This window comes from Mesoplodon bidens, assembly GCF_964165515.1.
Source record: "Mesoplodon bidens genome assembly, chromosome: 19".
Lineage (NCBI taxonomy): Eukaryota > Metazoa > Chordata > Mammalia > Artiodactyla > Ziphiidae > Mesoplodon > Mesoplodon bidens.
Window position 1 is genome coordinate 39,344,646 of NC_138179.1, and position 27,234 is coordinate 39,371,879.

Genomic DNA, 27,234 nt, shown 5'->3' on the forward strand with positions numbered 1-27,234 from the left:
ACTGAAAATGTTAATACAGTCAAAACAATGCAAAACATGATGCAGCATGTAGGCTACTGTCCTAGTTCCTGTTCTGTCGGACTTGCTGAGTAACTTCGCACAAGTTACTTAACCTCTCTGAGTTTTGGTTTCCTCTTCCGTAAATTAAGCAGTTTGGATGGTATCATCTCCCAATTCTACCAGTACACACTTATTCTGAAGCTCATGGTATACCCTTATTTAAAATCTAGCACTCTTAACTATATTTCTTCATTCAAATCACACTTGGGTATTTTGGGGATAACATATATGCCAATTATTTGGATTTAATAATAGGAGTAAAGCAATACACAACTTTTTTGTCCTTTTGGAATTTTTCATCTTCAAATGCCCCTAGTGGTTAAACAACTGATTTGACATGTTTAAGAAATACCAGTTTCTCAACTTTGTAGGCTGACAATTTGGCTTCTGATGTGAAGTTACTCGTAACAAAATAAAATAGATATGTATCAGTCTTAATTTTCCATTCACCCCACCCTGCTTCACCCGTAAGGTTATTCGTTATTCGGAATGTGTTTCTTTAATGAGATTAATATTAGTTAACGTTAACTAATAAAATGTAAATTAGTCTGTAAAACAATGGTCTAAAATAGATTCAATATGGAAAACAAAGTTAAATAACAAGTGTTAAAATATCTATGAAGAACTTCGCCCAACTGGCGGGAAGCGGGGAGGAGACATTTTCACCAGTAGAAACGCTGGCATCCGCAGCAGGAAACTAGAGTGGATTATAAATCGCACTCCCTACTCAAACCCAGGCCCTTCCTCTGGACACTGTGATGTTTCTCGACGCCCCTGCAACTTGCCAGTGTACCTGAGACTATGCTAGACGGAGATTAAATTCGTCCTTGGCCCTTAATGTACTGGAAACAAGTTGGTCAAGCCAGGTGTCGAGTTGAGAAGGGACCCAAGTCGTGGAGTTCCAGGTTTCAGGGCTGGTAAAGGTTTACGGAGCGCCTCAGCAAAGGCGCAGCAACAGAGTATTGTGGAGTGTAGCTCTTCGTTAGCAAAGGTTTCTTAAGCTGACTTCCAACGGGCAGAGTTTCCTTCACGCCTCTCAGCTTGGTCCCACTGCAGGAATGAGGATGTTGGCGGACTCCAGGTGCCTGAAGCTCAAAGACCCACTGCTCAGGGCCGGCATCAGAACCGAGCCCAGGGTGTGCTAAGTATGGAGGCGAGGTAGTTGTTACACTGTTGGCAGTGCAATTACACTTGGAACCGTTTCCCAGCAGTCGTTAGGCCCTCCCTAGTTCTGGGCCTCTTCTACTCCAGGGGCTCCAATTTCAGGGAAAGGCTCCCCTACGAACCTGAAAACACGCAGTTAAGAGGAAACGCAGCCGGACTGCAATCCCCAGAAACCGTCGCGGGCCCTCAGCATCCGGGACACCGTCTGCAAGGATCCCTGGGTATTGTGGTCCATTCCTTCGGCAGCAACCCTCTGCTGACGGTAAAATTCCAGCCGAACCTGGGACCACAACTCCCAGCAACCCTTGCTGCCGTGCGGGGGGTCTTCACGTTCTCGTGGCGCGGCGCAGGCGCACTGGGGCCTCGGCGCGGACCGCGCAGACTGAATAATAAAAGGGGAGCGGCGAAGAGGCAGGAAGACAGGACCATGTCGAAGGGCCCAGGGCCCGGCGGCTCCGCAGCTTCCTCGGCGCCTCCGGCCGCCACCGCTCAGGTGCTGCAGGCACAGCCCGAGAAACCGCAGCACTACACGTACGTAGAGCCCCCCCCGCCGCGCGCGCACGCCTGACGTCAGCGGCCAGCGTGAGTCACGCGCGCAGGGAGAGCGCGAGGCGGCCTCTCCCTCCCCCCTTCTTCCTCCGGCCCGGCCCAGACCGGTTCCAACCTGCTGGGGCCGGTCCCAACTGCCTCCAACTGCCACCAACCTTTGGTCGGCCGAGGGGCGGGAAACCCGGTCCCCGCCGCCGAGTGGGGAAGGCGGGAGCTTGGGATGCGGAGTGCACACATCTTAGGCCGGGCCTTCGAGGCCTAACTGTTCCTCAGACCATAAAACCACAATCCCAGGCACTTTTGGGGCGATAAGAAGTCTAAGACGCGACCAGAATGAGTTCCTAAGGGGCCAGCCCTAGACCCGCTTATAAATGACCGTTAGCGTGAAGTCTTGTCAGGCGACCCGTGTAGTGTGCACAGGAGGCCTTTTGTGTCCGTGAGGTCCGTGTGTTGTCCACAGAGGTCACTCTTGATTGAATTCACTTAAACAGTTGACCCAGCCCTAGTCAGGGATTCCAAGGGTGATGGGGTCCGAATGTGTCCTCAGGCCCAAGCCAAATGTGGCATCAGAGGGAGCCCCAAATGCTGATGCTACGAGAGGCCAGTAAGATGGGAAGCCTCTTCCTGGGAATCTGCTTGTGTCTTAAATGTAGGTCCCTGTCGTCTTTTTATAATATTGTCTCTCAAGGCACTTTAAGCAACTACCTAGTGCTAGATGCTTTGGGAGAAAGAGAAAAAGAGGCAGGCCCTCCTGTTAAGCACAATGTTGGTTTACATTTTTCTCTGATGCTCTTTGAGTACCCCACATCCCCTTCGTCTCCCAAGTTGTGTGCAAGTTTAGAAGGATCCCCAAGTGTACCTCAGTCTTGCTGGAGATTTTGGAAGTTGGGGGTTGAATAGCCCTCAAGGGGAACACGGTAATGCTGCCTTGTGAACCAAGAGCAAGAAACATGTGTTGGAGTAGAAGGAAGTAGACAAGAGGAGCGCTTGTTTGTCACTGATGGAAGTGAGACCCATTGGGAGACTCTTCTGGGATTAGGGAACATCGATTTTAGGAAGTGTATTGGTTTCTTTGTGAGATTCTCTGTTATTGGTTGAAATCATTTGAAACTTTTTGTGGACTTAAGTCTGACTCATGTTAACTATAACTTTTCTAATATGGCCATTTGCATTGCTTTCTTACTGGAGTTCTTTCTGCAGTTCTGCCGCTGGCTTTGGTGAGATGGTCTTATCTCAGAGAATTCAGTGATCAGATGAATGGTGTGGTCAAGCAACAGTAGGGTCTTGATTTGGAAATCAGCAAACTTCACCTTATTGGAACTTATTTATAATCACTGGTTGCTCAGATCACTTTTTTTCAGAAAAATACCGATAATATTTTTAGTAATGTGAATCTTGGTTTCAGCAACCTCTGTTTCTGTGTTGTGTTGTCATTGAGTATACTATGGAGTCTATATTAGAAAGGCTTTCTAATCATTTTGGAATTGAGAGATGAAACAAGTCAACAGCTGTGTAAATGTTAATATGAGTCTTTGTCCTCTTGATGCTCATTTCTTTAAAATCTGTCTTTCCATTCCTTGTGGGGTAAGTACAGAGTAATCAGTCTTGGCTCTTAAAGTGGCTTAGCAGCAGATGAAAAGCCCAGGCCTGATTGGGTGGTTGGAGGTTGGAGGTGTTCCCATCTCTTTATTTTCTGTTATCTGTTCCTTTGTGTGTGTGTGTGTGTGTGTGTGTGTCCAAAAATCAGAGATAGAAGTCTTTCTTGGTAGATGATTTATGAGCATTCAGAAACCTTGATGATTTGGAAAGCTTCATTCAGGTCTGAGGATCAGGGAGCATGAGGACACTGATGATGGCACAAGTATGCTTGTTGGCTGTGAATTTATTTATTAAAGGTGAACCCATTTGTTTTCCTTGGGGGTTAGGAGACACGAACATTTTAATTTTGATTTCAATATTTGCTATAAAATTTTGAGCTGCCGAGCATTTTTTTCATTCTCTTTTGTAGCATGAATTTCCAGAATTTGTTCCAACCTGAATATGACCTTATCTAGTGCATTGATCCCATTGTTGAATACAGATACAGACTCCTTTTTTTTTTGAATGTTTGTATTTTTTTACCTGTCAAATTTTTTTTACATTTTAAAACTTTCTTATACATTAATTTTGTGTATTTTTTTATACCTGATGTTATTTGAGATTATGTGACATGCATTAATTTTGCAGTAATCTAGAAGAGATTTGCATTAAAATTGAATCCCACTCATCATAATGTCAGTCTTGGCAAACACAGTTGAATCCATCAAAAGCAAAAATTGTGTTCCTGTTGGCTTGCTTCTTGCCCTTTATTCTTATACCACAACTAAAGTCCTAGAGTTTGAGCCCTCCTTTTCCCAAACCAAGAGGATTATTCGTAACATAGTTTGAAGGATAATTATTTTGTTGGCTTTTCTTTTTTTTAAGCTGTTGAATATTCTTACTTTAAGGGAAACTTAGAATTAATCCTTTCAGAAAACTGGTGTAGCGGGCACTTGCGCCAGACTTGAGGAATTCATCCCTTTTAGATAACGGTTATATCAGAATTTCCTCTGTTGTACAGTTCCAAGTATTTGATTAGCACTAAGTAAAATGATAATATGCATGTATTAGTACTTTTCAACACAAGAACCATGTGACCTATTGCTAGGTAATTTGTCTATTTTTTTGACAAAGACTAAATTTAATGCAGCTTTATTTAGAACAAGTCCATCTTATATTTTAGAAGAGTTTTATAAAAACAGACTGAAGAATGGGAAATTTTGGAGCAATTTACATTCTGAACTGTATCTACAAATTTAGCTAACACATAACAATTATATTGTTAAAAGTGTATAGCTGAAAGGTCACCAAAAAACCTGCCATCTTTAATAAAACATCCCAGTTTTGGGACTTCCCTGGCCGTCCAGTGGTTAAGATTCTGCGCTTCCACTGCAGGGGGCACAGGTCCAACCCCCAGTGGGAACTAAGATCCCGCATGCTGTGTGGTGTGGTCAAAAAAATCCCGGTTTTGGGAATTCTCTGGCAGTCCAGTGGTTAAGACTTGGTGCTTTCACTGCCGTGGCCGAGGTTCAATCCCTAGTCCGGGAACTGAGATTGCGCAAGCCGCGCAGCACGGCCAAAAAAAAAAAATTAAGTTTTTGACCTCATTATTTTGACTCTATAAGAGGATATAAACCTCAAAGACATTAAATCATTTTTGGATTCTTTTACCTGCAGTTGATTCTCAGACTTCTTAATTCTCTTGTATTAAAGGGAAATGAAATTCCAGTTTATTGATGGTTACTTGGAGGTTTCTGGCCACTGGGTGATTTCTTATAGGTAGACAGAGGATAAGTGCTTTATACTCATCTAGCCAGGTGTCGTTTTAATTTAGGACTGTTTCCTGGGCATCTTTAAAGAAGAATAATGTAGCAGTACTTCCATAGATAAACTACTTTGAGGGAAATTTGTTAGTTTATACATTATGTAAATGTCATGAGCTTCACTTGATTGCATCTGATTGTGTTTTGGAAAATCCAGGCAATGAACAGTATTTAAATCATTATTGCAGATTGCAATAACTTTGTAAATACATTACTAGAGCACAACTTGTTGCACAATGGAAGTCATTGGAAGCATTGCTTAGCAGCCTCAGCAAGAATGAGTTAAATTACCAATAAACATTTCTGGATCTTGTTTACTTGTTTATCAAGGAGAACTAATTTCTTGCAGGACAAAAATTGAGAGCTCACTGTGGCCTTCAGGCAAGTCCACAAAATCCCCATTAATAAGTGTTAAGTGCCCATGCTAAGGGTAGACTCAATTTTAGCACCTAGTTGATATTTGCTATAATCTAAATTAATGATTAAAGTGAAGATTTGCTTAATGGTTAAGTTTTTTTGTTTTAATCCAGCTATGTTAGATACTAAAGAAGGCTTCCCCACAATCCATATGCATCTGCTTTGACTGGTGGTTTCTATCAACCTACAAAGACTGTGGCTTATTGGTGAGGGCAGCTGGACAACTCTGAGAGCAACTTAGAGAAATCCATCTTGGGCACACTCTATAAAGGAGCTCCTTCTCTGCAAATAGCACCCCAGATAAGTGCACAAAAGCAAGACACCCTCGTGGACCTACTTCCTCCCGCTTTCAACACCCTGATGCCTGAAGGTGAGGTCTCCTTCCTGTGTGTCTTAGAAGCCGTGAGCTCACTTAGGTAATGAGAGGCCTGCAACAGCCTGAGCACCGCACATCTGCAGGCTTTCCTACCAGACCTTTGCCTAAGGGTTATTTTTCTCATTAGGAGAGACTCTAGGTTAGAAGACTGATAAAAGTAAGGTTGCATTTAAAGCTACATTACTTTAAATAGAGAACTGATCTAGGGATTATTTTCCCAAGTGGGGATAATATTTGCTTAATCATAAAATTTTTCATTTTGTTTTTTGTTTTTTTGATCCAGCTGTGCTTGATACTAAAGGAGGTTTTCCCACATATGCATCTTCTATATTTTGAAATTACAACTATGGACAGTTATGGCTAATCATAGTAGATTGTCTTCCCTTCTTTTAACACCTTGGATGAATTTTGGGGCACACTAATGTGTTATGTGAAGATGGATGTTGAATGTAAGTTTCTCTGCCATTCTTAGCCAATATGTAAAAATTACATTAGCCTAATTGCTAAAAATGCCAAGGATTTGCGTTCAGTATCTTTCTGGACAATGTAGTTTTCTTGTTTTCTTACCATATAGATACTCTATAGATTCACCCCAGCCAGCCATCTTAAAATACCTGCATGGGCAACAGAGAGATCTACGGAGAAAGTTTGGGTAAAATCATTGCATATGAAAATAGGTATGGGGTTTATTTTGGGGGGATGGAAATGTTCTGGAATCAGACCATGATGATGGTTACACAACATGATGAATATCCTAAAAACTAATGAAATGTACACTTTAAAATGGTGAATTTTTATGTTGTATAAGTTACATCTCAAATTTTTTTGGAAAAAAGGGTTGTTATAATCAGTGTATATGAGTCCCTCCTACTAGAGAGGCCTTAGACACATGGCCTGTCAGGGCTTGGCAGCATCATTCAGCATGGGAAAGCCTGCAGTTTGTGAAGAGCTCTTGGCACCCTTTTCCCAGCCTTCTCAATGGCTTCGTCTCCGTGTATCCATTCTAGGCGAATGCCTCCATGTTGTAAGTCTGAGGAGATTCTTTTAAGAAGTGAATACTCAGCAAGTTTGAGACGACTAGTTGTTGGTAGTTGTATTTTAAATTGTCTCTGAATTGATAACCATTATAAAGAATAAGCACACTTTTCCCAATACCTTCATAAAATGAATTGTGTTTACTTCCTAGGGTGGGTGGGATGTAGAAGAGGTTGCTGTTCTGCTAAAATGAATTGATTCTCTTCAGCAGGTATTGTGATGATTGTTCTAATGTTCACATGGGCATTTCTGTAAGAATAGGCCATGTGTTTTAGGCATTTAAAGTGATATCAATGGCTATAATATTTTCGTTCAAATAATCACAACAAACTTTTAATATTTTCTCTATAAAATCCCTCAACTTTCACCCCTTTTTTCTTTGCCAGTGTGTAGAATTTGACAGCAGTATCAAGAGCTGATGAGGAGGAGAAGATGGAAAGGAGTCTAGCAACTTAAAAATCTCATAGCATTCTCTGTGAGGTGACCTTTTTCCTGTTGGTGGCTCAATTTATTTAGGAGACAAAGAAGATACTAAGGCCTGTGATAGTATCATCATGTCATATCTGAGCTTATTTTCCTCCCTTTCCTTATTCTTTACATCACAGTTTGCTTTTTGTGTTCATAAGTTGACTCATTTGTTTCCTATTAGTATTTGAAGCACCATATGGCCACCATAAGTCCTAACAAAATGACTTCTAATGAGGAGGGGAAGACCCGTGTTCCCACCTTCCTATGAAATTTTGGCCTATTCACAAAACTACCCCATTGAAGAGAGGTAGTTATGCTTAGGAAGGAAGAGGTTGATAAAAACATTTGGCATGGTGTTTTATGACTTAAAAATTTTAAGTAGTAGTTTTTATATCTAAGCTTTTATTAATTTTGGTAAAAACATTACTATATCTTTTTTATTTCACTTTTAGTGCTAAGAGATGCCAAGCATCTGGTAGCCTACCAGTTTAGGATTTGTGTAAGTCAAACAACATAAATTAGAAACTTGTACTTATATTTTCTTATTTAAAACCAAACAGAAAAGATTTTACTATTGAACTTTTATAATGAATACATAAAATGAATATTAAATATCCAATAGAGTACATTGAAGTTAACATTTCTGTTTTTGTTTTTAGTAACTTATTTTATGGTATTGTAATTATGGCCTGTCAAAAACTCCCGGACATACTTTCAACAGCTTCTAGAGAGCCACTTATGCTTATTTGTTACTACTCTTGTTTTTCCTGTAGCTCAGTTAAGAAAAACATAGTTAACAGCATGGTGTTTAAGACTAGTGACTCTAGGACCAGACTGTCTGGGTTTGAAGCCCAACTCTGCCGCTTACTAGCTGCGGGACCTTGGACAAGTGACTTCCCTCTTTGTGTGTCAGTTTCCTGATGATACCAATAATACCTGTGCCAAGGGGTAGTTATGAGGATTAAGTGAGTTAGTTAATGTATATAAAGTGCTTAAAACCATGCCTGGCACTTAGCACAGTGTAAGTACTATTCTTATCAATATCTGAACAATGCTCAGGTTACTGCTTTCAGTTGCATTGCTACCTCCTTCAACAGCCTGTGGGTCCGTGGTGTCTTCAGAGCACTCTCCTCTCTTCCCTATCCATTCGAATTTCACTTCAGTCGCAGTTCTTATAGCCTCCATCAGCCTGGCTATATCTCAATGAATTTGTGTTCTCAACGGAACTGCTCTTTCAGGGATCAAGACTGTTGTACAGAAGTGTTCAAAATAACACATCAGTTAAAACCTTTATACTAAAATGTTTGTCAAATTGGACGTTTTTGAGGCCAGCTGTTCACAGGAAAACTTTGAATCAAAACAAGGTGTTATCTAATTTAGGGAATGAACCAGGGTTTTCAGTACCCCTCACATATTCTCCAAAATCAGTGACGTTGAGTCACTGATTACATGAACTTTCCTCAGTTTTACCAGTTCCAGGATCCTTAGGGCAAGGAGAAAATTATAGACAGAAGGAACCAGGAACACCAACGTTGCAGGTTCTTGTTAGTTCTTGGGGCCGGGACATGTCACAGGTATCAGCTCTTTCCCAGTGAGAATGGGCTGATATCATTTGCCGGTGAGTGACTCCACCCCACCTTAAAGTGTTTGCTTGCTTAAGTGCCTGTGGTGCTTGTACTGTGGGTTCCTGTGTATGTAACTGTGTGTTAAGATAGTTTCATTGTATCTAGGTTGGTACTGGCCCCAAGGTCTTTGGCTAAAACCCAGTTATAGGATTAAAGCCTGTCTTAAAGATTTAGACACATGCAAAAATTCACTAGATGCTTATTTTGTTTGCTTGAATAATACTATCTGGGCTTGCTTTTTCTGCCAGAGAGAGTGTTCTTTTTTTTTTTTTTTTTTTTATAATAGTGTTTGTTTATTTTTACTTGTTGACAGTTTGCTTTATTTATTTATTTATTTTTGGCTGTGTTGGGTCTTCGTTTCTGTGCGAGGGCTTTCTCTAGTTGTGGCAAGTGGGGGCCACTCTTCATCGCAGTGCGCGGGCCTCTCACTATCGCGGCCTCTCTTGTTGCGGAGCACAAGCTCAGTAACTGTGGCTCACGGGCCCAGTTGCTCCGCGGCATGTGGGATCCTCCCAGACCAGGGCCCGAACCCGCGTCCCCTGCATTGGCAGGCAGACTCGCAACCACTGAGCCACCAGGGAAGCCCCAGAGAGAGTGTTCTAAACCAGGATCACTTCAGAAGATAGCATGTTATCTTATCTTAAATAAAGATTTAGACAAAAAATTGTCCAAATATTTACCAATAACCAATTTTAGCTTTATTCGGCGTTGTTTTTTAAAAAAGCCAATTTTTTTTTGTGGTAACTCCTACTGGTGTGGTTATTGTCATAAAGTTGTATGGTTTCTGGGTTATGTTTGGTGTCAAAACAGAATGTGTATGTATATCCTTACAGACATTGAATCCAGAACTAATAGTTTACCTAAAGCTCTTCAAAAATGAGGAAAGATTTTTCAGCAAATTGTAAGAAATACTTATTTTTACACACACACACAAACACCCACACTTGGATAAGTAATTTAGGATTCTTAATCTACTGCTTATCTGCTCTTACAGTATTCTCCTTGAAGTTAAAAAAGATTTTATTCTCAAACTTAAAAATGAAGAATCTTTGGTAAGTCATGAACTATGAGCTCTGTGACTAAATTTCTTTATAGGAGTTATGTATGGGGAAAATAAAGTAGCCAGTAGGGTTAATATAAATATGGAAAACAGTAGATTATAGATAAGTGTCATTTGAGCCTTTGGACACCACAATGTTGTCTTCGACAGTGACTGGAATTTTTGGGGGTTTTTTGTTTGTTTTGTTTTTTCTTTCCTTTGCTAGTTTCAGGATCCTATCGCATTGTGGCTAGATTTCAATAAGGAATATTTAAGAACAGGACCATTTCTTGCATTGTAAGATTCTGTTTCCATGATAAAGCTTGATTATTGCTTGAAATAGATGAAATTTGGATTTAATAAGACTAGCTGTAATAAAGATGAACAGAGTGGCTTATTAGGGATATGGGTACATCTGTCATGTTGCCAGACCTCTGCTACCCCTATGTGAGCCTCACGAGCAGTGACCACTGACTAGATAGGAGAGCAGCTGGCTCCCCAGGAGCAGAGCCATGACCTTTGGTCTGCGAGGTGTCAGGGGTGGGTTTCTACTGTCAGCTCTGTCTGTTGCCTCCTTTTTGTTGGGCTCACGTATTGCTGTTCACTGTGCACATTGGGATCAAGTCCCAAGCACACAGCATCTCTTCCTGTTGCTTCTCCAGAGGCCATCATTGTCTTGCTTATGTGCCTTTTTATTCAGATCTGACCATTTTACATATGTATCCAATCAGACTTTACAAATCATAAGCAGGATGACGTTCTAGTAGTCATTTGTTTTACAAAAAGATTTACCACAGTTCACTTTTAAGTTAAAAGAAGTCTTCTGACTTATTAGCATCATACATCTTTCATTTAATTTTGGAAAAGCCACGATAACTACTAAAATCAATAATACTGGATATAGTTTTCTTTCTAGTTTTTCTTTCTGCATATAGTTTACCTAATTGTCCAGTTATATATATATATATATTTTTTTTTTCTTTCACTTAATATATCTCTAGTTTGTACCCAGTTTTTGCCAAATAGTCATCATGATACCTTTTAGTTGTTCGAGGAAACAGAAAAAGGAATTTAATACATCTCTGTTTATCTCTGCACATTCTCAGCAGCAATTACAGAGTGAGCCATCCCACTGGTTGCTTTTCTAGTCTGCATGTGAAGCTGAAGATCTTAAATTTAGTGTTGAGGGTGAGGAACAAGGCTGTGCAGACTTTGTGGGCAAAGTAGCTAGAGAAGTTTGATTTCTTAATTGCCAGGAGAAGCATCTAAGTTGCTTGTCTGTGTTTTGCTGGGTTAGTACATAGCTGCTGTGGACCAGGCTTGTACCACTTGGGTTGCTTTAACACTTTTGCTTTTTCTTGGACAAACAAGTCCTGAACACCTGCTACAAGCTCGCTTTGTGCAGGGGTACAAAGATGAATAGACCTGGCTGTATACAATGCAGTTGAAATCAACTGTGGTGGGGCCATACCTGCTATATTCACACAGTGTGGTGGAAACATGGAAGAGAGGGCAGTTAATACCACTGGGCAGGGCAGGACACTCTTATGCAGAGAGAAGCCAGAAGGGCGATCCAGACACAGGAGCAACGTGATTGAAAGTATGGAGGTCAAAAATGAGGGGAGGCTATGGTTTGTTGAGCAGAGGTCAGTAAACTATGGCTCGTACAACAAATCTAGCCTGCTACGTGCTTTTGTATGGCCCGTGTACTAAGAATAGTTTTTGCATTTTTAATGATTGAAAAAGAATATTTCATGGCACATGAAAATTATATGAAATTTAATTTTCGGGACTTCCCTGGCAGTCCGGTGGGTAAGGCTCTGTGCTTCAAATGCAGGAAGTGTGGGTTCGATCCCTGGTCGGGGTATTAAGATCCCACATGCCGTGTGCCACCCCCCCAAAAAAAAAAGAAATTTAATTTTCAGCATCCATAAATACAGCTTTATGGAAGCCACACTCATTGGTTTAGATATTGTCTATGGCTGCTTTTGCAGTTTAACCACAGAGTTCAGTAGTTCTGATGGAGACCAGACTGTTGCTCTGCATTGCTCTTCAGTGCGCTACAAATCCTGGTGACACAGTTACAACTTGACAGTGTTTCCAGCGCCATGTGTGTCAGCATACCACAATGTTTTATTTATTCTTTATTACCAGTGCCTAAGTATCACGTCAAAACGAGAAGAGAAGAATGGACTTGGAATGTCATGTTTTTAGGGCAGCAATTGTCACTGAATTAGTTGGCAAAGCTATCTGTAATTAAAAAGCTGTGCTGAAAGAATCCATTAACGTTACCAGACTACGTAGTTGTCACAATATTCCCAACTCATAGGAAGGCAACGGTCAGAAAAATTAGAAAATTCTAAAGAGACTGTTTCATTACAGCAGAATTTCTTCACAAAAATGAAAACGAGGCTACAACTGAAGTAAGTTTCTGAGTGGCTCATGTGTTAGCCAAGCAAGGAACGCCATTTACGGATAATTAATTAAATTATGTTTGAGGGAAGAAGCTGAAGAAACATGTCCAGAGAAAACAAACTTGTTTAAGATCATTAGCCTTTCAGCAAGAACAATTTCTCAAAATGTTGAGGTCAATGGGAAAAACATCAGTAGTCAATTAGAAAACAAGGCAAATGATTTTGTGTGGTTTTTCTTGGCTCTTGATGTGTCAACAGAAGCTACTGTTTAGTTTTATTCATGAAGTCAATGCCGCGTTTGAAGTGACTGAAGAAGTAGCTTCTATGAATAGTCTACTTAAAACAACTACAGCTGAGGATATTTTCTTTTCAAAAACATTAAGAAAACACTTAATTCACTACGGCCTGAAGTATAATCTGCTGATATCTGTTACAACTGATGATGGTCGGAATATGTGTGGAGCAGAAAAAGATTTAATTGGACAAATTTACAAAGCTTATGAAAACGTAAGGTGTTTAAAGCCTGTGGTTATTCATTGTATTCATCATCAGGGACTGGGAAATACTCGAATCTGTCATGAGTTCTTGAACTGCTAGGATCAATGATGAGCTTCACTCCCTCTTGTGGACTTAACAATCCTCAATTCCATGAATTTTTATCAAAAAATAAAAGCTGAATATTCTGGCATGCCCTCTTACACAACTAGATAGCTTAGCAGTGGTGAAGTTTTCTTGTAATTTTTTGAGTTCAGGGCTGAGATGGAAATTTTTCTGAAAGAAGAATCATTCTCAACCACTATTACCGAATACTGAATGGCTTTGGAAATTAACTTTTGCTGCAGGCTTGATAATGTTTCTTAATGAATTCACCCTAAAATTGCAAGACAAAACATCACTTATATGCAAACCTTATGTTGCAGTAAAGTCATTTTGACAACTCACGTTTGAAACATACGTCATGTCAAACTGCCTTACACACTTCCTCTGCTGCCAGAAGTTAAAACAAAGGTGAGATCTCTATCCCTACACAAATTTACCATGGATATGATTTCATTGATTGATTGATTGATTGATGCGTCGGGTCTTAGTTGTGGCGCGCAGGCTCAGTGCCACACAGCATGTGGGATCTTAGTTCCCCGACTAGGGATCGAACCTGCCTACCCACACTGGAAGGCAGATTCTTAACCGCTCGACCACCAGGGAAGTCCCTACCATGGATATGATTTCTGAACACAAATTATAGTTTGAGCAGTGATTTTGCATCTTGATAGGAATACAAAGGAAATTTCCATATTTCAAAATCCATGTACCTTTGCAAATGAGTTTATGCCAAACCTTCAATTGGAAGTAGTTGAAAGAAAAGCGTCATATGGGGGGATATGTGTATACTTACAGCTGACTCACTTTGTTATACAACAGAAACTAACACAACATTGTAAAGCAATTATACTCCAATAAAGATATTAAAAAAAATCAAGACACTAATAGAATTCTATAAATGTCTTCTAAGACCAATATGCTCAATTAAAATCATGCTTGTAGAATGATAACAGCATTTGTCAGTACCTATGTATGTGAAAAGACATTTTCAAAGGTGAAATAAGTAAAATCTTATTACAGAATCAGCATTAACAGATGAACATTCGTAACCGATTTTGGTGAAAGGGACCCCCAACTTTGCAAATGTTATTCCTGCCACCCTAAGTCCATTCATATTAGTAGACGTGTGTTACCAAAAATTATAGCCAATTATTATATTTTCACCAATAAAAAATCTGTGGAAATTTGTTTTTTCTCTTGTTGTGTGAGTACGTACGTAATATCCTCAGTTTGGCCTTTCAGCCCTCAAAGTCTGAAATACTTACTCTGTGGTCCTTTACAGAAAAAGGTTTGCTGACCCTGCTGTAGAGTTTAGCTTGCTGTTGGCAAGAGGAGCAGGTCAGTGGCAGCAGGGGAGGTAGAGTCAGAGTGAGGCCATGCTAAGCACGATTCTAGAAGCAGGGGGTAGCTAGATAGATACGGATTAAAACGTCAGCTACGTCCTCCCCATTGCTTCTAAATTTACGTGGTTTTGGGACTTCCCTGGCGGTCCAGTGGTTAAGACTTTGCCTTCCAACACAGGGGGTGCGGGTTCAATCCCTGGCCAGGGAGCTAAGATCCCACATGCCTTGCGGCCAAAAAACCGAAACAGGAAACAAGCAATACTGTAACAAATTCAATAAAGACTTTTAAATTGGTCCATGTCAAAAAAAAGATCTTGGAAAAAAATAAAGATAAAATAGGACTTCCCTGGTGGCGCAGTGGTTAAGAATCCACCTGCCAGTGCAGGGGACACAGGTTCAGTCCCTGGTCTGGGAAGATCCCACGTGCCGAGGAGCAACTAAGCCCGTGTGCCACAACTACTGAGCCTGCGCTCTAGAGCCCGTGAGCTGCAACTACTGAGCCTATGCTCCAAAACTACTGAAGCCCGTGCACCTAGAGCCCGTGCTCCGCGATGAAGTAGCCCCGGCTCCCCGCAACTAGAGAAAGCCCATGCGCAGAAAAGAAGACCCAGTGCAGCCAAAAATAAGTAAAAATAATTAATTTAAAAAATAAATTTATGTAGTTTTTCTGACAGTCATCTCTAATACTTCTCTGTTTATTCAGTTTATTCAAATTCTGCTCACCCTCCTACCCAGAGGAGAGTGAAACACCCAAACAGATAAAGCTATTAAGTGAGACAATTTAGGATTTAAAGTTTAGCTGGAGGGAATTCCCTGCGTTTAGGACTCTGTGCTTTCACTGCCAAGGGCGTGGGTTCCATCCCTGGTCGTCAGAGGACTAAGATCCCGCAAGCTGAGCGGTACAGCCAAAAAAAAAGTTTAGCCGGAAATTGAGCTGGAAGCAGCACTTGATTTAACACCTTAAGAGTGATGTAGGGACTTCTCTGGTGGTCCAGTGGTTAAGACTTCACTTTCCAATGCCGGGGGTGCGGGTTTGATCCCTGGTCAATCCCTGGTCAGGGAGCTAAGATCCCACATGCCTCTTGCAGCCAAAAAACTAAAACAGAACAGAAGCAACATTGTAACAAATTCAATAAAGACTTTAAATATGGTCCACATCAAAAAAAAATCTTAAAAAAAAAGATGTAATTTACTGAATATATTGTTAATCCCTTATGTTATCACTGTTGGTTTAATGGGGCAAGTGATTGAATTTTGATTTCAAGTAGCCTGATTTTTACTGTCTTAGAATTTTGGAAAGTAAAGATAATCCAGTAAATATTGAAAGTATTTGATTTTTTAAAAAAATGTTTGCATGTATTTGATTTTAAAAGTTTTTAGGGAAAGGTATTAGTTTTATAAAGCAGTTTAGTAATATGATACCTTATGATTATATTTGTGTAAAAATACTGGGAGAAAATTTACCAAAAGTCTAGCATTATTCATGGTGGGATTAAGGGTGATTTTGCCCTTTTTTTAAAAAAATATTTTTTAAAAAATTTATTTTTGTTTGGCTGCATTGGGTCTTTATTGCTGCGCGCGGGCTTTCTCTAGTTGCAGTGAGCAGGGGCTACTCTTCGTCCTGGTGCGCGGGCTTCTCATTGCGGTGGCTCCTCTTGTTTCGGAGCACTGGCTCTAGGCGCACGGGCTCAGTAGTTGTGGCTCGTGGGCTCTAGAGCACGAGCTCAGTAGTTGTGGCTCACGGGCTTAGTTGCTCCGCAGCACGTGGGATCTTCCCGGACCAGGGCTTGAACCCATGTCCCCTGCATTGGCAGGCAGATTCTTAACCACTGCGCCACCAGGGAAGTCCCCCCTTTTCTATATTTAAAAATTTTTTGTAAGTGGGCATGTTACTTGCACAATGATCCTTTACATTTACAAACAAACCATTAATAGGATAATTAATATAATGTCCTAAAAAGGAGTGAAAGATAGCTTTGATTGAAAGTCAGCCCCTGTTGGGACAAACATGCGGGCACTGCTCCTTAGTCAAGGTGAGGCTCTGAGCAGCCTCTGTTCCTCCAACCTTCGTTGATCCTTCTCCTGGGAAGGACGAAGATGCGGCTTTTTCCATCAACTCTTACTGATTCAGGGCCTGAGTGGTTTCTTGACTCATCCTGGCCACAGTAGGTCACTGAGGCCTTGCAATTGAAGCTAGTCCACGTTTATTGTCTTTTATCCTTGAGTGCGGGTATTCCTAGGAGATGGAAGTGTGAAGAATTGAGCTCTGTGGCCCTGTGCGCCCCCCAGATCTTGGAGTGGGGCAGGGGTGGTTGGCGAATCTTCTCTCCTTACCAAGGATTCCAGGACTTCTTGGTTTTCCTGAGAGCTGGTTGAATTGGAACGAGTAAGTCTCAGCCTATTTTCTTAGATCTTATGCTTTCAGACCTTTAAAATGGAAAGATCGGTTGGAGCTTAATGGAGACAGTTGTTCATTTCCACTGAAAATTTGTTTCATTTCAATCCATGAAAGTAGAAAAGAGTGACTTCTAAGTGCGTTTCTCCTTGCTGTCTGGGCAGTGCGTTGCTGGTTGGCACAAGGTTGGAGGGGGACAGGGAGCGTGGGAAGTTCTGACTGAACATTTTGGTTCCCAGGTGGAGGATGGCACAGTTCTGTTAATGGCTTAAGCAGAAGGTTAGACATTTCTCTCATTGATTATTTTTGCTTGAAAGTGGGTATTCTGCCTGCCTAGATTCAGTCATTTGGCCCTTTCTCTCATGAGAGGCTTTTCTGCAGGACAGTCCGCCCTATCTGCAGAGTTACAAATTTCCTGCACTGTAGTGCTTTTTCACAAGGGAATAGGATTAAGCTTCCAGCTCTCAATGTCTGCCTGTGGGCGGCATCATAAAATTGTTGATATTGCTTTGTAGACTTTGCCTCTTGTGTGACTTCTTGTTACATTCATTCAGCAAACTTTGTCACTGTACTGGGTTATTACATGCTTGCTGTCAAGGGCTTTATAATTTAGTAATAGAGGAAAATGTACACATTATTAATATGCAGTGCAGGATAAGGACTCTAAGAAATGTTTAGAGAAAGTGCTGTAAAAGCTTAGAGATGATAACTTAGCTGGGGACAAGGGCAGGAGGGGGAGGATAGGTAGAGGTCAAGGAAAACTTCATGGAAGTGATGGCATCAGAAGATGAATTACCATTGAATTCAGCCTTGAAAGATTTCTGCAGGTGAGGAAGGGGACATGAGCAAAGGCAGGGAAGTTAAAGATCTCTTTGGAAGACACCAAGGACTCCAGTGTTACTGGATTCAAGAGAAATGAGGTTGGAAGAGTTCATTGGACCAGACGTGTAGGGCTTGAAATGCCAGGTCGAATAGTTGGTCTTTATCAGTGGCTACTGGTGGAAGCTAAAGGCTTTTAAGAAAGTGAAAATGAAATTTGGGTTCTGGGAAAAATGATGAGTACTGTGCAATGTAAACTAGACAGGGGAGAGGCTGGATATAAGGAGACCAGTTTATTAAAAGGTACCAAGTGCCTGACCCATGGCGGTGGGAATGGAGATGAAGAGGCTTAGAATGAGGTAATTTGTTGCCTCCATGTCTTTGCTCTGTGACACCTCTGCCAGCTGGAGCCCTTTGGAGCCATAGCATCTGTAGGTAACACTGTGGACATGGCTGCCCCAGAGAAGCAGGCTCGCCAGGAACTCTCTCCGAGAGGACAGACTGTATCCACAGTCACTTCTCTGGACTGCCACCCTGGGGTTTTACTGAGGCACTGATACTAAGCAGGCAGATGCCACTCTTAGGGTTGCTAGATTTAGCAAACAAAACTACAGGATGCCAGGGACTTCCCTGGTGGTCCAGTGGTTAAGACTCCGTGCTCCCAATGCAGGGGGCCTGGGTTCAATTCCTGGTCAGGGAACTAGATCCCACACGCATGCCTCAACTAAAGGTCCTGCACGTGGCAATGAAGATCCCGTGTGCCGCAACTAAGACCCAGCGCAGCCAAATAAATAAAAGAAGAAACCGAAGCTATGCTTAAAAAAAAAAAAAGCCAGTTAGATTGAAATTTCAGATAATGGATAATTTTTTAGTATAAGCATGTCCCAGAAAATATTTGATTTATCTGGAATTCCAGTTTAACTGGGTGTCCTGTATTTAATCTGTCAGTCCTAACTATCAATACTTCTCATTCTTCCCTGGCCCTGGGATCAGCTTCCTCCGCTCCCATTTCCTACCTGTTACCTCCTGAATTAGTATCCTGTGGGTCAGGAGTCAGGCAGAGTATGTGCTGCGCAGGAGAGATCAGTCTAGCAGTTTGGGGGGTTGGTGTCCCAACTCAGTGCCAGGGTTTGATACTGCCCCATACTGTACCTGTGTACAGTATGCAGGGCAGATTTCTGTCTATAACCAGACAGAGAGGGAGACAGGAAGAAAAGACCTTACGTTCCAATGTCAAAGGGACTGTGAGGCTCTACGGAGCCTTCCAGGTTTCAACCCAGTGTCTCAGAATATATCTGCAGCCTGGAGATGATATCCCTGAAATGTGGCTCCTCCCACACCTCACCTCATCCTCACTCCCTTTTCCAGTTCTTCTACCCCGCTCACATTCCACAAAGGCGCTTGGAGCTCTTTGACTTAGGCATACTGTTTCTAAGCTCATACTGTTCCCTTTGCCTAAAACACCCTTCCCACATTCTTCACCCACAAGTACCTCTCCTTCCCTTCCCCCTTCCTTTGTGCCAGCCTGGGTCAAGCATCCTTCCTCTGGGTTCCCAAAGAGCCCTCTGCAAACCTTCCTCATAACCTTTTCCACAGTTGATTGGTTCCACCTGTTACTGGTGTGTCTCCCATGAAAATATGGGCTTCCTAAGGATAAGGACCTGCTACGTCAGTGTCCTCAGTGCTCACCACCATGCCTGCACCTAGTAGGTGCTCAGTAAATAGGTGCTGAATGAATAGGATGCTATTTGGAAGCTTCACTGCCCCTTAAACCCCCTCTCTGTGTTCTTCAGGGAGCACCCAGCTCCAGCTTCCCCCTGCCCAGTACACACGCCTGGACACTTCTCCACACTTCAGGGCTGGGAGGATTTGGGTTTTTTTGGCCACGCCACATGGCTTGTGGGATCTTAGTTTCCCCGACCAGGGATTGAACCCGGGCCCTTGGCAATGAAAGCACGGAATCCTAACCACTGGACTGCCAGGCAATTCCCCTTGTCTTGGAGGATTTTACAGCACTCTTGTTAGTGTTCAAGAAAACCTGCCTGGAAAGTCTCAGCCCTGGACCTACCTGTCCCTACACCTTCCATATGCCCAGACTGATAAGGCCCTGCGTATCCTGGCATGAGCCAAAGACATGGGCTGGACCCTCTCGCCTGTTTCCCAGGCATTCCAGCTCCAGGTGGCTGCTCTCTCCACACTCCCTTCTGCACACAACCTTCTGTGCCTTCTAGAACCACCCTCCTCACTGGCATCAAATGCCTTCTATCAAGCCATTTGTTGCCTTCATTGCTAGGGCTTGAAGGAATGAATAAAGAGAACTGGGCTGCCTCCTTGTGCCCACTGTGTGTCTGTGTGTGTGTGTGTCGGGGGCGGGCAGTGGTGGTAAATCTAAGAAACCCTCTACCTGGACACAAAGTGAATGAAAACACGGATGGTATGGTTCTGTAAGGGGGTAAGTGGGTCAGGCCCTCCACTGGGTGGTGTGGGGGGAGGAGCTTCGGGTTGTCTTGGTTTTTAGATGCAGAGTAAAGGAAAGAGATGCAGGTTGGGAGGAGGCTGGGAGGACAGACAGAGCCCCCCAACCCCAGGTTAGTCAGGACGGAAATAGAATACCTCAGCTGCTGCAGGTACTCATTTGCAAGACTGTTGTGGGAGGCAAGGCTGAGAGGGAGTCTCTTCAGATGCTTCCAACATGAGCTTCACAAACATACTTGGGCAATGCTAGGAAATATCTCTGGAAGGAGGTCAGCGGACAGGACAGTGATGACCTGTGTCAGTGGTCCAGAAGGACACCTTGTGACCTGGGCTCTCAGCTGTAAAGCAGCAGCCGTCCTGGCCCTCAGCCTTGTGCCCCAGCCCTGCTCCTGAGACAAGTGAGGCCTCCAGGAATTGGCAGGCAGATTGGGCAGCAGAGACCCTTGCAGGAAGTTTAGGAGAGGCTCCTCAAGCTCTGGTTTGCAGCCTTTTCCCTGTGATCAGTGGTTTGGCCTGGGAAACCTCGGGGAGTGCTCAGAGAACAAGCCACCGATTAAACCCTCCTCTGGTCACCATGGCAGGCAGCTGACCACTGAGGGCCCTTGTGGTCTATGGTTCCTGCCCTTCAGGCTGGCTGGGGACCTGCATATTAGGAAGGATCCTGATGCTGAGGGCCTGCCTTAGCTCTGGGTCTTTTCTGATGTCTCAGTTGAGCGAGCCCCCCCAGAGTAGGGCCCTTGGGGGACTTGGTGGCCAACTTCTTGCTGGGAAACAAGGGACTTAACTCTCCACTCCTGGCCCACCCTACTCGGGGGCTCTCCCTGCAGGTACCTGAAGGAATTCCGCACTGAGCAGTGCCCACTCTTTGTGCAACACAAATGTACTCAGCATCGGCCCTACACCTGCTTCCACTGGCATTTCGTGAACCAGCGACGCCGCCGGTCCATCCGCCGTCGGGACGGCACCTTCAACTACAGCCCCGACGTCTACTGCACCAAGTACGACGAGGCCACAGGCCTCTGCCCGGAGGGCGACGAGTGAGTGCTGCCCAGCCTGCCCTCAGAATAGTCCAGTCAGAGTCCAAGAAGCCAGCCAGAGCCTGCCTTTGGGGGCCTGCTGCAGCCTGGCCCACCTTCCTATGGTTTGGACCTGGGTTCAGACCCCGCCATCATCTGGGGGAGACCCCTTCTCCTTTCCCCACTTTTGGGAAGCCCTACACAGGCCTTTCTTCTGCTAAGCCTAAGGGCCACATCTGAACCACAGTGGCTTCCCAGGCCTTCTTTCCTGGTCCCGTGCAGGTCACAAGGACCCTCTCCCCAGCCCATACTACCCACTCCATCCCATGCAGTTCCCACCAAGGCTGGCTCTTTAGAGACATAGAGCCTCTCTAGTTCCCTTTTTGCTGACCCTAAATATTTTGCCACAAAGCTCCGTGAAGAGACAGGGCATAACAGATGACAAACATGAGGTGGCAAACCTGGGAACGTCACTGAGAGGGAGCACTTATTGACGCTGCTTAACAAGTGTTTCAGCCGTGCGGAGGGCTTCTGTGGGTGCACCCCACTGAACCATCCCACACCAGCTCTTCCGTTTCTCCCAGGGGTCAAAGGCTTGCTCACCCCTACCCCCAGCTTCATGACGCACCCAGGGCCCAAGGGCGTTTGCTTCTCTGAAGACCCCTGACCTAGGCAGTGTTTGTTCTCCCAAGAGTGCCCCCCTCTGGAGCTTCTCTTCAGGACAGCCCAGGGCCCTGGCTGAGTAGTCTTTGAGAAGCTGAAGTGGGATGCCAGGACTTTCAGGCCCCACTTTGGGCTACAGCACCCACCGGCAGTGGGAGGGTGGCTCTGTTACCTCAGCAGGACTCGTCACTTGCTGGCCTCCTTGACCCACCATCAGTACACCCGCTGTGTCATGAGAAAGCCGTCGACGGGCAGGGAAGGGCACGGCTGGTAGCCCAGGCTGCAGGGGGCAAAGGTGAGTGACCTCCACCCCTGCTGCTGTGTTTCAGGTGCCCATTCCTGCACAGGACCACAGGGGACACTGAGCGCAGGTACCACCTGCGCTACTATAAGACTGGAATCTGCATCCACGAGACAGACTCAAAAGGCAACTGCACCAAAAACGGCCTGCACTGCGCTTTTGCTCATGGGCCCCATGACCTCCGCTCCCCTGTCTACGACATCAGGTGGGCTGATGGCTGAGGGCTGGGGTGGGGGCCTGGCTGCGGACACGGTGAGTACCACCGACGGAGTGCAGGGCTGGCACTCTGGTTCCTTCCTCCTCATGCCCTCTCCCCGCTCTTTCTGTCCTCTCCTCTCTTCCCAGGGAGCTCCAGGCAATGGAGGCCTTGCAGAACGGCCAGACCACAGTAGAGGGCAGCATAGAGGGCCAGTCGGCTGGGGCCGCAAGCCACGCCATGATAGAAAAAATCCTCAGTGAGGAGCCTCGGTGGCAAGGTAAAGGCGGCCACACAAATGGCTGTGCCCCCTCCCACCAGCTGTCTGTCCTCCCCCCTCTCCTCCCCATGGCTGCTCTGAGGACGTGGCTCACCACCACCTACTGCCTTCTCCAGCCCAAGCCACCACCTCTGCTGGGAGGCACTTGCCCCCTAATCCCACGTCACATCCCGCCAACTGCAGCCCTGGCATCCGGGGGCACTTCTGGGGGAGTCTCCCCAGACACACCTTGCCCTGCTCCTGTCACCCCAGGTGCTCCCTAAATTCCGTCGGGAGGCTTTCACACATACACGGTCGTACACGTATATGAGTACACATAGGTGTATTCTCAACCCTCCTGCGGACGCCCTTTTAACTCTCTGAGCTGTGAGTATCTCCAGTGAGGGACGGCGGCATCCTCCTTACCTCTCTCCCGGGTCTCAGTCTTGGCATCGGCCCACGAGGAGGTGGCCCTGCTCATACCTCTCACAAAAGCCTCGGCTCCTAGACTCCTTCCTAGTGGCTTCTCCTTCCCCTCCCTGCGCCCCTCCCCTGCCTCACCCACCTGACCCCTGCCTCTGGCCCCCTGTGCAGAGACCGCTTATGTGCTGGGGAACTATAAGACGGAGCCGTGCAAGAAGCCCCCACGGCTGTGCCGCCAGGGTTATGCCTGTCCCTACTACCACAACAGCAAGGACCGGCGGCGGAGTCCCCGGAAACACAAATACAGGTCCTTTGGCCCAAGCAGGCCAGCCGTGGGAGGGAGGGTGGCAGGGAAGGGATCACAGCAGGGGCTGCTTGCACTGTGCTCTCAGGGAGGCCAGCCCTGGGGACCACAGAATCACAGGACCCAGGTACGAGGGGAGAGAATGGTCAGGATAGCTGAACCATAGGGGGCCTTCCTGGATCCTCCTTTGGCATGAAATGAGGATCTTGGGTTAGAAGCCCCTCTAGTTCGGATCCTGAGGGGCGTCTGCCAGGGCCCAGCTGTGGTGTGGTTGTAGCCTGGCTCTCCTTGGGCTGCACAGTGCTCGGGGGGGAGGACTTGGCCGAAGCGAGCAAAACGGTGTCCTTGGTGATGCAGCCAGGTTGGGCCAGAGAAGCAAAGCCTGGCTTCTGGCCCCAGTAAGGCCCTCACTCTGCAGCTGACGTTTCCTACTTCTGAGCCTGGCTTTGCAAAGCCGGGAGACCAGAGAGGGGCCCTGAACAGCAGCGATCTCGTTGGCATCCCCCAGATCCTCTCTGCATCCATCTGACCCCACCCTCTTATTTAACCAGGTCATCTCCATGTCCGAACGTAAAGCACGGGGACGAATGGGGTGACCCTGGCAAGTGTGAGAACGGAGACTCCTGCCAGTACTGCCACACCCGCACGGAGCAGCAGTTCCACCCGGAGGTGGGCCTTGGAGCTGGCGCCCGAGCTGCGGCCCTTCGAGGGTTGGGGGTAGCTTAACATATCCTCTTTGGAAAGCAAGGAGAAAGGAAAGGAGGGTCCGGGCCGATGCTGGCAGAATCCATCCTGATACCATCCTGGGAGGGATTTGTAGCCAGAGGCTCCCCCCCGGGCAGTACCTAAAGGAGCCCCACACCCTAATTTGGCAGCTTTCCTTGTCTGAGCGCACACTCACCAAGCAGCCCTTGGCTCCCGGTTTTGTCTCCCCGAGCCCCCCTGAGAGGGAGCGCAGGCACCGGGCAGGGTGACTTGGCCGTTCTGGGCTTTGCACCACTTGTGGTACTTAACGTGGCATCAAGACTTAAACAATAAGAAACCCCCTTAGCATTGTCCTGTACCGTATGCGGGCCTAGGGTACCAGCAACTTCCCTGGTGCAGCCCCCAGCCCCACAGTGTGGCCTGGGCCCTGTCAGTGTGCCACGCGCTCACGTTCGGTATGGAGAGGCGTGTGCTGTCCCTTCCCTTGGTTCCGTGGGGGTCGGGACACCCTGAGATAGACACGTGGGCAGAAACTACGTTATGTGGGCTACAGACAGCAGGGTGGAAAGTTAGGCCCAGCGTAGATCCCAACCGTAGTGCTCCAGGATGGATGGGTGTTGCCTGTGAACTCGGCTCCCTTAATGCCCAGAGGCACATTGGAAGGTCACAGCCCTGGCCAAGATCATGAGGGAGAGTAGCATGGAGAAGATCCCTTTGTGAGAGCTGGGTCAGGGCTGGTTGGGCCTGTGACCGCAGGAGGGGGGTGGTCCCTGGCATGCGGGCGGCGGTGTCTGCTCACTCTGGCTTGAGTAAGCAGTTGGCAGGGAGAGACTTAGGGAAGCGGCATCGGGTGGGGAGGAGAAAGGAGAGATTTCCAAGCCAACCCAGCCATGCTGAAGGCACCCCTGGCTGCCTTTCTCTCTCTGCCCAAGCCTGACCCGCCTGTGTTCTGCTCTGCCCTCCAGATCTATAAATCTACCAAGTGCAACGACATGCAGCAGTCGGGCAGCTGTCCCCGAGGACCCTTCTGCGCCTTCGCCCACGTAGACCGTATGCTGTTCCCATTGCCCTGGGGCAGTGCCCTCTCCACCCTCCCCTCCCGTCCCCCCTCCCCCTAAGTTCAGTGTCAGCCGGCAGTGGGCCCCTGTCCCCCCTGGAAGTTCCATTCCCCCACCCCCCTGCCCCACCTCTCTGGAACTGGTCTCAAAGCCCTGGAGCTTCCAAGGTCGTGAGACAGCACGGACTGTGCCCCGGGTTGCGCACTCACAGTCCCCGGCAGGGTGAGGCACCCTCCCTGAGCCAACGAGGCAAATCCCAGCAGCCACCCCGTGCCACACCCATGGCAGACATCACTAACTGAACACGGCACTCTGCCCTGCTGAGAGCAGAGCTGTCCAATCAAAATTTAATGCAACCCCCCTTATGTCATTTTAGATATTTTAGTAACCACATCTAAAAAGAAGAAAAAGAAATAGGTCAATTTTTAATAATATATTTTTATTTAACCCAACATAAAATAATATCATTTAAAATACAGTCCATATAAAATCAAGATATTTTCCCTTTTTTTTTCAAACCAAGTCTTTGAAAGCTGGTGTGTACTTGAATAGCTGCAGCACATTCCAATCCAGACTAGCCACGTTCCAGGTGCTCGGCAGCTGCATGTGGTCCTGGGCTGCGGTACCGCTCGGTGCAGCTCCAGACCACCACCGCCAGTCTCAGAGACGGGTTTGAGTTACAACCTGTGTCTACCCCAGGCCACTGCTCTGTTTGTCCTTAACCTCTTTCTAGCCTTAGGCCTTATCTCTGGGATTAGAGTGAAAAATAAACTGAGGCCCCAGGGAGTGGGAAGCACACATGTGGCTCAGAGGTGGGCACAAGCCAAGGCAGCACAGAGAAGCAACGAATGGCCCAAGCTTTGGAGTCATGTGGATTGGGGTTCAAATCCCAGCTCTTCTGTTTCCTAGCTCAGCCCCCTGGGGAAATATACCTTACCTCTCTGAGCCTCAGTTTCCTTATCTGTAAAATGGAGACCATGGTATTACTTCTATCTTCCAGTCATTGTGAAGATTTACGATTAATACAAATTGCCTGGAACATAGTAAGTGCACAGCACGTGATATTAATAGAAACAGAAGCCTTCCCTTTATACACAGGGGGATGCATGCTCTCCTTTAAAAGAGACCCAGATGCATTTTTGGAGGGACAGAGCTGGCTCAGGAGCCTACTGACACCCTGCCCCTGTCTCTTGCAGAGCCACCCCTCAGTGACGACCTGCAACCTTCCTCAGCTGTGTCCAGCCCCACCCAGCCAGGTCCCGTCTTGTACATGCCGTCTGCTGCTGGAGACTCGGTGCCCGTGAGCCCTTCCAGCCCGCATGCCCCTGACCTCAGCGCTGTACGTGCCTCTCCAGGGGGTGGGGTGGGCACCATGCCTGTCCAGAGCCAACACCTGCCTCTCGTGCCCTGTGCTTGGGGAGGAGGCCTTCGCCCAAGGGTTCTGCCCTTTCTGCCCCAGGGTTCTTCTCTCTGTCAAAAGCTGATAGTGGCTGGAGTGGTGTCCCCGGAGCCCTGCGATCAGCCTGGGTAGAGCTGATCACAGGTAGTAGAAGGGACAAACCCTCTCCGCCCCCCAACACACAGCTTCCACATGGGGTTCTGGGTCCTGGGTGGTGGTTGCTGCCCCCTGGCCAATTAAAAAGGAACTGAGCCTCTTGATGAAGGATCTCCCTCCCACGCAGGGATGGAGAATGGGCCATGCCCCAGCCTGCATTTTGCCCCCCAGCCTACTCTCTTCCTTCTCTGCAGCTCCTCTGTAGAAACAGCAGCCTCGGCAGCCCATCTAACCTCTGTGGCTCCCCACCGGGCTCCATCAGGAAGCCCCCAAATCTGGAAGGCATTGTCTTTCCTGGGGAGTCTGGCCTCGCCCCTGGCAGTTATAAGAAGGCTCCTGGCTTCGAGAGGGAAGACCAGGTGGGAGCTGAGTACCTGAAAACTTTGAAATGCCAGGTAAGGGATGAGGCGGCAGCCCAGTGAGGTTAGCATGGGCTACCCTTCTGCATGCAGCAAGAGAACACCTGGAGGGTTGTCCTGGCCCAGCTGTGGGGAATGTGATTGGGAGCTAGGAAGCCCCTGTTCCCAGCCTCTTCAAGACTGAGCAGAGTGGGTGAGGCCATCCCATTTCACAG

The 27,234-nt window shown here is 46.1% G+C and overlaps 1 protein-coding gene across 5 annotated transcripts in view; it reads left to right on the top strand.

Annotated features, from left to right (window-relative positions):
* The first annotated feature begins 1,238 nt into the window (after window positions 1-1,238).
* UNK (unk zinc finger) overlaps window positions 1,239-27,234 on the top strand; it is a 32,884-nt gene continuing 6,888 nt past the window's right edge. For 2 of the 5 annotated variants that reach the window (XM_081219096.1, XM_081219094.1), the window contains exons 1-9: window positions 1,571-1,755; window positions 21,008-21,217; window positions 22,189-22,365; window positions 22,506-22,636; window positions 23,210-23,345; window positions 23,894-24,011; window positions 25,013-25,097; window positions 26,302-26,444; window positions 26,855-27,055. In XM_081219096.1, the coding sequence (XP_081075222.1) occupies window positions 1,652-1,755; window positions 21,008-21,217; window positions 22,189-22,365; window positions 22,506-22,636; window positions 23,210-23,345; window positions 23,894-24,011; window positions 25,013-25,097; window positions 26,302-26,444; window positions 26,855-27,055 (1,305 nt within the window). In that variant the 5' untranslated portion in view covers window positions 1,571-1,651. Of the gene's footprint in view, window positions 1,756-5,704; window positions 5,962-6,250; window positions 6,417-6,541; window positions 6,645-9,570; window positions 13,557-21,007; window positions 21,218-22,188; window positions 22,366-22,505; window positions 22,637-23,209; window positions 23,346-23,893; window positions 24,012-25,012; window positions 25,098-26,301; window positions 26,445-26,854; window positions 27,056-27,234 lie in introns of those variants that run through there. The other 3 variants (XM_081219092.1, XM_081219095.1, XM_081219093.1) reach the window with 3 other exon arrangements.